The sequence below is a fragment of the Octopus bimaculoides genome, chromosome 6 (assembly GCF_046866305.1).
Source record: "Octopus bimaculoides isolate indiv1 chromosome 6, ASM4686630v1, whole genome shotgun sequence".
NCBI classification, from domain to species: Eukaryota; Metazoa; Mollusca; class Cephalopoda; order Octopoda; family Octopodidae; genus Octopus; species Octopus bimaculoides.
In genome coordinates this window covers 106,450,712-106,463,080 of record NC_142933.1, presented here as the reverse complement: position 1 = coordinate 106,463,080, position 12,369 = coordinate 106,450,712, and the positions used below count along the sequence as shown (strand labels likewise).

The window sequence follows — 12,369 nt, the reverse complement described above, 5'->3', positions numbered from 1 at the left end:
GGTACTGGCAATGGCCACGCTCAAAATGGTGCATCCCATGTGCCACCCGCACAGAGCCAGTCCAGGGGCACTGGCAACGATCTCACTTGGCTTGCCGGGTCTTCTCATGCACAGCACATTTCCAAAGGTCTCGGTCAGTAGTCATCGCCTCGGAGAGGCCCAATGTTCGAAGGTCTTGCCTCACCACCTCAGCCCAGGTCTTCCTGGGCCTACCTCTTCCACGGGTTCCCTCAACTGTTAGGGTGTGGCACTTTTTCACGCAGCTATCCTCATCCATTCTCACCACATGTCCATACCAGCGCAATCGTCTCTCTTGCATGCCACAACTGATGCTTCTAATGTTCAGCTTTTCTCTCAAGATACTTACACTCTGACGGGTATTCACATTGACATTATACACATACATACATATATATATAATATTTATATATATATATATTTATGTATATATATATATATATATATATATATATATATATATATATATATATATATATATACATACACACATACACACACACACACACACACACACACACATATATATATATATATATAAATTTGAATATATATTTGGTCATCCCATGAATAATGTGTTTTTTTATATTTCTTTAATTTTTCAAAATTAAGATAAACAAAGTTATTTTTTAATCTAAAATATACTCTCCTTTATTTTCTGCAATGCTCTTCCATCTATCTGGTAGACTTGCAAGGCCGCTCTTCCAAAATTCACTTGTCCATGATAAAAAATATGCTCCTCCAGTACTGTTCTGACCTCGTCTACAGAATTCATATTTTTTTCTGTCCAAATGATTTTGAAGACTACGAAATAAATGATAATCAGATGGAATAATGTCTGGCAAATATGGTGGGTGGGGCATCGTTCCCCATTCAAACTGACATAGCCTTTGGAACGTCATCCTTGCTGTATATGGCCGAGCATTATCCTGATGGAAGAACACCTTTCGTCTTGAAAGCAAAGATGGTCGTTTTTCATCTAGTGCTAACTCAAGCTACTCACAGTAGATCTCATTTGTTATCGATTAGTTTGGGTTTAAAAGTTGACAATTGACATTTTTATAGAGAATCCTTTTCTTGTCACCGGTCACTATTTAATCCAAAAGAGGTTCATTCATGAGACGTGGCATCAAAGAGGAGCACACATTCACTCTCTGCACGAAAGTTTGTGAGGAACCCATTGACTCAATTTACTGACTTTTCTGAGGGCACACAAGTGTCGATGAATGGTTGAATGACCAAATCCGAGCTTCTCTGATAGTTCCTCAAAAGTTTCAATAGGATTTTGTTCCACCAGGGTTTGCAGGATGTCCTTTTCAAGCTCTACAGACCTTCCAGGATGAGGCTCGTCTTCTAGGCTGTAGTTTCAGGTTCAGAATTTCTGGAACCATCATTGACACTGGCTTATGTTTATTGTCCGATCCCCATATGCTGAATTAACTTTCCTTACACTTTCCATTGCATTGTTTCCTTTATCAAACTCATAAAGCAAAATATGCCAGATGTGATCCATTATAGCTTTGAAAAAAATAACTGTTGAAATTGAACTGCACTCTTCAAAACTTGCACTAAGAATAAGGACAAGGTAAAATTACTTCCTACTTTTACAACAAGTTGATGCAGGTAGTTTATCCCATACCCCTCTGACTTTTAGTTCATGCAATTGAAAAGTCCGCATTATTTACGGGATGATCCAATATATATATACATCTCTCTCTCCCTTTCTGTATATATATATATATATATACAAAGATATATATGTATACATACATGCATATATGGGTACAGGACATAAAAAAAAAACGTTTAAACCCAATGAAAAACGAAAACATAAAAACAAAAACAAAAAACGAACTTTTTTCGAACAATGAAAAGAACAAACAGAGAAACGAGACATGCAACATAGAGAGTATACCCCTTCGTCAGTTGTCCCTGTTCCATCTACAACGCATTTCGAAGGCAAGGACAATATGCGACTTCATTGGAACTGTCCTTCCCGCAAAGCAAATTAGATAAAATTTGGAATTTTTTGCGGACGGTGAAAGTGTTAACAAGAACAGGACAGTGAGAACAAGACAGTGAAAAACAGCAAGAACAGGACAGTGAGAACAAAACAGTAAAAACAAACAGTATATATATATATATATGTACACATATACCTGTCTATCTATATGCATATTTCTATAGCTGTCTATCTATACACGTTTTTATTCCTGTACATATTTTTAAAAAAATGTATAATGAAAATAAATACAATCTAAATTGATCAGAATTGTAATATAATAAGAGTTGGTTGTTTAGAAGACATATCTTTCATATGATTATCATATTTTAATAATGTTTTTTCTTTATCGTTTATGTTTATTTTCTGTATTTTTAGGTCTACACCAACAACATACCGGTGTAAGAGTCAAGAATCAGGTATTTATTTGTTATTTTGCCATAAAATAAATCTTGAACCTAAAATTCTCATGAGCTTGACTACTAATGCATTGTTGTTTCAACCTTGTTAGGTCTTATTAGCAACAATCTGGGTAAGGCTCAACCATACAGCCATGCCTGCACCTATACACGTGCACACACACACACACACACACACACACACACACACACACACACACACACACACACTGGCACCCCATTGGTTACGACGATGAGGCTTCCAGTTGTTGATCCTCTCAGCTGAACCACCTGTTTGCAAAATTAACATGCAAGTGGCTGAGTACTCCACAGACACATGTACCCTTAACATAATTCTCAGGGAGATTTCGGATGACACAATGTGACAGAGTTGGTCCTTTGAAATAATATGCTGCTTAGAATTGACCTCATGACCTTGTGATCATTGGCCAAATATCCTAACCTGTAAGCCAGACACCTTCAACGCCCCGCCCCACAGCAGCAGCAGCAGGTGTTTTATAACTTCATCTACCAAATTCACTCACAGAGTTTTCTGCATCTTGGGCCTGTAGCAAGAGACACTCACCTAAGGTACTGTGTAGTGGGATTGAACCGGAAACCATGTTCTTGGGATGTAAACTTCTTAACCCCAACCACATGGTTCCCAACCACATGGTTCTCAACCACATGGTTTCAGGTTCAGCCCCACTGTGTGGCACCTTGGGGAAGTGTCTTCTACTATAGTCCTGTGCTGACCAAAGCCTTGTAAGTGGATTTGGTAGGCAGAAACTGAAAGAAGCCCATCATGTGTGTACGTGTGTGTGTGTGTGTGTGTGTGTATGTGTGTGTGTGTGTGTGTGTGTGTGTGTGTGTGTGTGTTGCATGTGTCTTTGTGTCTGTATTTGTCCACCACCATTTGACCACTGCTGTTGGTTTGTCTATGTCTTCATAACTTAGTGGTTCAGCAAAAAAAAAAATAGATAAGTACCAGGGTTGATTTGATTGACTAAAACTTCTTTAAGGCGGTGCCCCAGCATGGTCGCAGTCTAAAACAAGTGAAAGATAAATCTTCAGATGTTACTGTCTCAAGTTCTGGATCTCATGAGGCTGGTTGTCTGGTTTCCATGGAGAAGAATTAACCAAGATCACAACCCTCCCCTTTCTGAACAGGACACCAGTCTGTTGCATGGTACCTCATTTACGGCTAAGTGGACTGAACCAACATGCGAAATGAAGTGTTTTTGCTCAAGAACACAACTCACTACGTGGTTAAGGAATTGAAACCACAATCTTGCAATCATGGGTGCAGAACTTGAACTACTAGGCCATGTGCCTTTACTGATTTTGTTGTGTAGCTCCTTAAAATAGCAACAAGAGATGAGTGTTCAGGACCCCCTCCATACACATACACACACCACCAACTACTACTGCGAGAGATAAATAGATAGATAAATAGAAAGAGAGAGAGAGAGAGAAAGAAAATTTTGTGTGTGTGTGTGTGTGTGTGTGTGTGTGTGTGTCAGTTTAGATGTTTCCATTTCATCTCACTATTTCTTTGTGTTTTAGATATAATCTCACAACAGCGGAAGTCAGTGTCAAGCATCCAGAACTCGCCCTACTCAGTTTCAAGTATTTCTGACGCTGTTCCAGACTGGAAGAAGAAATTGGCTGAGAAAAACAAGGTTAAAAGAGAATCATTCCAAAACGTAAGTAACAAAAAAAAAACAACAAAAAACAAACAAAAAAAAAGACAAAAGATGAATTTGGTTTCTCTTTGGTGATTTGCAAACCATCATTTCATTATTTTTTGATTTTTTTTCTTGTTTCAGTCATTAGACTGTGGCCATGCTGGGGTACCACCCTGAAGAATCTTCAAGTCGAATCAATCTACTCCAGGACTATTTTTTAAAACTGGGTATTTATTCTATCGGTCTCTTTTGCCAAAACCACTAAGTTACTGTGGATGTAAACACACCAACACTGGTTGTGAAGCTGTGTTAAGAAACAGAGACACACACACACAACAGGATTCTTTCAGTTTCCATCTACCAAATCCACTCACAAGGCTTTGGTTGGCCAAAGGCTATAGTCGAAGACACTTGTCCAAGGTGCCACGTAGTAGGACTGAACCCAGAAGCAAGCTACTTACCACACAGCCACTTCTTCACCTATGTTCACTGGTGAACTTAGATTCACTTTTTTCATTAATAAACTTTGACCTACCAATTTGTTGGTGAATCTTATGAGCTCCTTGTTTGTGAGTTCAAACCCACTGCAGGTTTATTTCTCAGCTCAGGTCATTTTATTGTACAGTTCACATATCAGTTTAGAAATGGGTACCAGATCATCCAAGAATCCTATTTCTCATAGACTGATCTTCCCCCACTATTCATGTATAAGGCTCCTATCTGTCATTGTCTTTCTTGCCATTAAATTTGATTTAAGCTATGACCATCCTCTTCAAATATAATTTTGGTGCTTTGGTGACATTTTGTCTCTTTCTTTCTGTGTTTAGGTTTCAAATTGCTGATGAAATTGGAAAACAAATATCGTTAAATTGTATTAAATTATAAAATATTTTTTCTTCACCAAAATGGCCAAAATCAGACACCATGCTAGCTGCCCATGAGAATTAAGGTCGCTTGAATAACCCTTCTGATTCGAAACATTGCTATAGTTCACTGTTTCATGCAGAATTATTACTTTGCTTGGAAACAAGTGAAGGTTGGTGACAGGAAACGCATCCAGCCATAGAAAATCTTTGTTAATGTTGTAATTCTTTGTCAGACTGTTGTAACACTCACTCCAGTATAGCAGTATAGTTAGACAAGTAAGACCATAACTATTTACGACTGTCTACTCTGTACTCTCTACAACCACTGAAACTGACTGACAGTATTTATAATGACCAGCACATACCACTCATCAAGTGGGAGGAGTGTGCCAATACTACTGTTATCCCCAGAACAGTTTATAAATTTCATTTGACCCTTGCAAGAATGGAAAAGTGGGTGTTAAAATGATGAAAAGCTTGTTTCATGAATTTGAAATTTCAAAGTAAAAAAAGAACTATATATAAAAAAAAAAATGGTAATGTCATTCTAAATTCTTGTTTGTGGTTTTCATCCATTGTTTTTTTCAAAGAATTAATTGGAAAGTAATTTTTGAATTTCAGATCAAGAATTTTAATTCTTATAAAAAATACTTTACACTTAATATTTCCAAGATCAAAAACCATAAATGGACTAACAAGAACTATACCATTCCGACAATAAAATCCCAAACGCGACAACAACACCAACAAAAACAATCCCTGTCATCGATATTGTCTCCTTCAAGAACAACTCCTATAGCAGCAGTGGCAACAGCGACAACATCAACAACAGCGGCTGCAATTGTAACTGCGACAACCACAGCGACCATTATTGGGACGGTTGCGGCATCGACTGCCATTGCAGAAATAACAACGTCACCAAATAAAGATAGTTTTGAAGAATGTGGCATTGATACTAACAACAGCAACAACAATATTTATTACCAGAACAACAACAACAACACCTATAGCAACAACAACAACAACAGCAGCAGCAGCAGTCAGACCAACAACTACAACATCAATAACTGCAACTACTACCACAACGATTACTACGAGAGCTACCCAAACCAGAACGAGTATAACAACGTCAATAATTCTAGTAACTATAGCAACGAATATCTCCAGTGGGAGCTTCAGCAAAACAATATGTATAATCCGAATGATAACTTTTATCCTAATATGGGTCCTTATCCGACCCCATCAATTTCTATGCCAAATATGACAGATGAGAGTTACCAGTCATGGTATCAAGGCCAACCCCCACAAAACTACTACAATGGTTATTACCAAAGTTATCCCATGTACAATGCGCAACAAGGCTGTCCAACTGATGTTTCTTATTCTATGCCTCATATTGCACACACAGCTTCTTTTGATGGTCAGATTTATGACCAGCCAAGATATGACCCTAATTATCCACCGTTGACTTCGCAATCATTCGATTCATTTGTTTATCCTGACGAGAAAACCGTTGATAGTCCAAGAACCCCAAAAATTAGTCCCAAACCATCTCCTAAATCGAGTCCCAAACCAACTCCCAGATCGAGTCCTTCAAATCGAAGTGTCAACAATTTAGAGTGCCACAGTGATGACAGTGGCTCAGCATCTCCAGTTCGAAACTCTGCTCGATTTGTTAAAGTCCTTCCCTCAACTCTCGGTATTGATTCACCAATTAGTAAACCTAAACTGAGAGGTCGTAAACAACCGGTTTCAACACCAGACACAAGTCCTCAAAAGCCCTCTTGTCCCATGTATTCTTTGAGTAATGCAGAAAGCCAGCACGATTTGCCTGGTGCAACAAAGACCAAACAGTCAAACAAATCTCTATATGTGCGTGTATTGCCAGCACCTATACTATCAGAGAAAAAGTTAAGTCCTAAGAAGATTAAAGAATTTACTGATTTATCTCCTCAGTCAAGTCCAGTAAATCACATTCCAAAGACTTCAAACCTTAATAAGAAACATTCAGATCACTCCAGCCCCGAGATGAAATATTTCTCTAAAAAATTCTTCAACAAGAAAACTGAAAATATATCTAGTGATTCTGATCTGACGCCAGAACACAAAGAGAAAAGGCCTAAATCAAAGCGTTACCGATTAAAATTTCCTGTTAGTCCGAAATTCTCACCATTTAAGAACAAAAAATCAAAGAGTCTATCAAGTAAATCCAAATCCAGTTCAGAGAACAGTCCTGTGCAGAGTGATGGAGTCACTGATGACAGCAATGAAGTTGATGAGGATGATGCCAAGGAGGAAGCCACCAAGCAACAAGCGAAAGGCCCTTATTACCAGATCTTGCGGAGCCCACTGAAAAACAAGAGTATTAGACCAAACCTAGAGCGGTCTTATACTGTTCCAGTGATGGATACAACAAATGATGAGGAATTTTTAAATCGATTGGACATTAACGATAACAGCTCGGACAGCGAAGTTAGCACTGAGAAAGTGAATCGATCTTTTGTCCGTACCCGTCGGGTAAGATGGATGCACACTTGTAACCCCCAGCAGCAGAAGCACCACCACCTCTACCACCACCACCATTACCCACCACAATTACCCCCAACGCCATCCCCTACGATTATCACACCCTTTACAGATTATCCTTTGTATATATATATTTGTTGTTATTGTGAAATTTTTTTGCTTATTTCCTTTTATTACACAGCTTTTACTCCAACCATCATCTTATGTCAACACTCAGTTTCTTTAATTGCTAGTAATAATAATAATCATCATCATCGTCGTTTATCGTCTGCGTTCCATGCTGGCACGGGATGGACGGTTTGACTGAGGACTGGAGAGCCAGATGGCTGCACCAGGCTCCAATCTGATCTGGCAGAGTTTCTACAGCTAGATGCCAAAAGACCTGGAAATAGAGATAACTCGAATGTGGAATCTAAAAACAGAAACAATTCCTATCATAGTAGGTGCCTTAGGTATAATAAAAAAATATTCAGACAAATACATAACAAAAACACCAGGACTTACAAATATATATAACATACAGAAAATTGCACTACTGGGCACTGCACACATCCTACGCAAAACACTTTCAATACAGTAACCATAAGAGCATCACAGCAATCCACAGCACATACCCAAGGCACACAGAGCTGCGCTCGGTAGTGAAGTGAAAGCACATTATAAAAATAAAACTACTGAACAATAATAATAATAATAATAATGGTTTAGAATTTTGCCACAAGGGCAGCAATCTTGGGGGAGGGGATGAGTCGATTACATTGACCCATCCCCTCCGGTACTCAACAGTTAGTTATTTTATTGATGAAAGGCAAAATCGACCTCAGCAGAATTTGAGCTCAGAATGAAAGACTGACAAAACGCTGCTAAGCATTTTGTCCAGCGTGCTAACGATGCTGTCAGAGGCCCCTGACTGACTTAATAATTTCTTAACCATCCTTCCGTGCTGTACCATAAAACAATGCTACTCAAAGTGGTGCACTGCGAGCCATCAGCTGCCGGTACGTGGAGAGTTTCCAGAAAAGAAAGAAAAATTATAAAATGCTTGTGTAATTTTGTATAATAATACAAAATTACACAAGTATTTTATAATATTTTATATTATAATGTTTACAAAATAAATATAAGATACAAACAATTGTCAACTTTTATAATATTCATTATATATATCGTTTCCGGTAGAAATTAATATTACTAAGAAATATTACGAGTCCCTGGCACATTGGGGAAAAAAAAAACAAAAAACAAAAGCAAAACTGCCGGTACGTCACATCAGATAGTTTGAGAAGCACTTCCATAAAGGATTTGTGAATTATCTCCCCTTCATATCGTTTTCTCAAAAACAAAGACGTAACATAGTTTCCTTTTCACCTTACACAACATAAAACAATTTTGTTGAAATGGAATACTTTTAAAAGAATCATTCCATGTTATTTTTGATAATTCAATCATAACTTCCTTAACGTTTAAAATACCCCCAAATATTCTGTTATTTTTAGTCAATCAACTTTATATATATACGCTTGCTTTCTTCTTCCTATTGCTGTTTTGACAGCATGAGTTACCTCCCTTAATTAGTTTCTCTGAATTAAGACGAAATCATTTGGAATTTTCTCATCTTCTCTCAGATATTTAATATTTTCTATAAACCTAAGATCACTTGTATTAACCTGTTAATTCAACTTCTTCACATTCCATCCAACTCTTTAGTAACTATGTCTGTGAGGAAATGGTTGACAGTGGCTTTGAAATTTGCGCTTCCTTGTTATCTTGGCAAGCATGCCAAAACTTCGAATTTACTGTTAACCGTTTCTCTTTGAAAAAGAAAAAAATTCCCTCCTAAAAAGTTTTGGTAAATTGTTTTTGTTATATAACTTGACATAAACATCAACGATTAATGTATACGTATTACGTGTAATATATCTATATGTGGAGGCGCAATGGCCCGATGGTTAGGGCAGTGGACTCGCGGTCGTAGGATCGCAGTTTCGATTCCCAGACCGAGCATTGTGAGTGTTTATTGAGCGAAAACACCTAAATCTCCATGAGGCTCCGGCAGGGGGTGGTGCCGACTTCTGCTGTACTCTTTCACCACTACTTTCTCTCACTTTTTCTTCCTGTTTCTGTTGTACCTGTATTGTCACACTCTGTGTCACGCTGAATCTCCCTGAGAACTATGTTGATAGTACATGTGTCTGTGGAGTGCTCAACTACATGCACGTTAATTTCACGAGCCGGCTGTTCCGTTGATCGGATCAACTTGAACCCTTGTTGTCGTAACTGATGGAATTCCACGATATATATATATATATATATATATATATATATATATATATAAATAAATAGTAGTTTGTTTTCAAATCAATTTACTGTACACATTCATGCATTATAATTAAAAATAAAATAAAGACACAGCATATTCATAGACATTTTCTACTGTTTGTTTTATTTCAAGGTTGATGACATAAGCCAGAACAAGATAGAAGATGCCTCCACAGTACAGCCCGCTTGGCGGCAAAAACTTGCCAATAAAAACAGGAGCTCCCAGAGTAAGCTGTCATATCTTCTCTTTCATTTGAAATAATCACATGCTCATAGATATTCTATGTTGCATATATATATGTACACATACATACATACACAGATACATACATACACAAATACGTACATACACATACATGCATGCACAGACATTTGTGTGTATATGTATCTCTCTATTTGTCTAATCACACATATATATATATATATACACATGTGTATATATGCACACATTAAATATATATATATAATTGTTTTGAAAATTAAACAGAAGGATGATAAAAGAACAATTGAAAAATTCACACAAAAGATGTGGACATGTTCTTTCCTTGCCCATTATCGTCTCAAAATCATTAGAATTTCATCTGTGTTTGTTTGTGTGTTTCCTTTCTTTTATGTTTTGGTTAAATTCTTGGGGCATTTATGTATGCATGTGGTGTGTGTAGGGGTACAATATGTGTGGGGGATTATATTGGGGGTGGGCTGGAAAGAAGTCTATTGGGTAGGTGTCTACTGTGCTGGGGTGTGTGTGTTTGTTTATGGGTGTGTTAGTGTATGTTCTGGTCAAACTCTGCCAGACTCCCAGGTATTGGTGGAGGATTGAAGTTGAGACACTGTCGATTATAGTCATGATGGGGCAAGCAGGTATGATAGGATGTACTTCCTTTCATGTAGGCAAGGATTAAAAATGTCACTTTTGCTATTCAAGTAAATACCTGGGTGCTGGGATATACCTGTTATGTACTTGTTTCAAGGCTGTCACCATGTTGCAATGCTCCAATCAATTAATCACTTATTAGTATTGTAACCCCACTGCAATTGTAAATAAAAGTTCAAGGTTCAAACCCAGTCTAAAGCAATGTGAAGATCTGATGAGAGAGCCATTCAATTGATATTTAGTGTAGAAATTCAATAAGGTTAATAAACTGAAGACTCTATGTCATTAGACCAAATAGTTTCTTAATAAAGGCATTTCTGTATTAATTAATTAATTAATTAATTTATTAATTTATTTATTTACTAATTCATTTATATTTTTATTTGTTTATTTCTTGCTCAGGTATTGAGCAATCAGATAAGAAAGTGTCTGAGAAACCTGAGTGGATTAGAAAAGCAGAAGAGAGAAGAGCTCGTGCATCACGTAAGTTAAAAGACCTCCGCCCCCCCCCCCCCAAAAAAAAACCAAAACAAAAAAGAAACCACAACCCTTAATATTCTTGAGAAATCATTAATCAGGAAATCTCTTGAAATACTGTATTAATTGTGGCTGTGTGGTTGAGAAGCTGGTTTTCCAAACATGTAGTCTTAGGGTCAGTTACACTGCATGGTACATTAGGCAAGGGTCTTCTATTTTGTAAATGGTAGACAGAAACTGAAGAAGCCCATAACACCATCGTCATCGTCATTTACTGTCCATTTTCCTTGCTGACATGGATGTGTGTGTGTGTGTGTGTGTGTGTGTGTGTGTGTGTGTGTATACTCTTCTGTTGACATCATGTGATGGTTGTAAATGAGCATCACTGTCACACAAGCAGTGTTGTTCATTTCTTGTCTCCCACGGAAAACATGTCTGGCCATAGGGAAATGTTACCTTGCTTGGAAACAGCCGATTATAACATCAAGATTATTTTAACATTCACTTTTTCAACTTCTGTCCAAAATTCCTGTTATCCTTGTTCTTTCTAAAAATAACTCTTATTACAGTTTAATATCATTTATGCTAATTTCATTTATATTTCACAGAAAGCAATACATTGAAGAACTGACAGCGAGATTCCTTCATCCCAGATAAGAAAAAAATTGAAAATGACTGAGAACATCTTTGGCAACCAAACCAATAGAAAAAACTGCACCCAATGCATGTGCAAAGATGGTTACAACTGTAAAAGTCCTTCTTTGGAAAATAACCTTCGTAATTCTATTTTTTAAACTCTGATCACTCCAGATTTTTATTTATTTTCCCAAAATTGGAAATTAATTAAAAAATTACTTTACTCAGTACTGAATATTCCTATTAGTCATTGAAGTTTTTTTGAAAATAAAATTCCATATATATATATATATATATATATATATATGTGAACTGAAATTTAACTGGAGTGAAAAACAACTAAATAAAAAGATTAAAATGGGACGAAATGTTTTTTTAAAGAAATATTTGCAAAAACAAAACAAAAAAGAAAATATACTAAAGATTTTGGTATGTTAGTTCCCGGACCAACTTTGGAACAAAAGCAAAAAACAAAACAAATTTCTTCCAAATGAAAACGCTTGGAAGACATTCTCCAGACTGGTATTTTTATGTTCTAAGCACACCTTTTCCTCCTTCTTCTTCT

General features: G+C 37.0%; 1 protein-coding gene across 2 annotated transcripts in view; it reads left to right on the top strand.

Annotated features, from left to right (window-relative positions):
- LOC106873093 (uncharacterized) overlaps positions 1–12,034 on the top strand; it is a 170,831-nt gene extending 158,797 nt beyond the window's left edge. For both annotated transcript variants that reach the window (XM_089354379.1, XM_089354378.1), the window contains exons 8-13: positions 2,399–2,439; positions 3,985–4,124; positions 5,594–7,489; positions 9,951–10,044; positions 11,094–11,174; positions 11,777–12,034. In XM_089354379.1, the coding sequence (XP_089210505.1) occupies positions 2,399–2,439; positions 3,985–4,124; positions 5,594–7,489; positions 9,951–10,044; positions 11,094–11,174; positions 11,777–11,799 (2,275 nt within the window). In that variant the 3' untranslated portion in view covers positions 11,800–12,034. The remainder of the gene's footprint in view (positions 1–2,398; positions 2,440–3,984; positions 4,125–5,593; positions 7,490–9,950; positions 10,045–11,093; positions 11,175–11,776) is intronic.
- Positions 12,035–12,369: the final 335 nt, after the last annotated feature.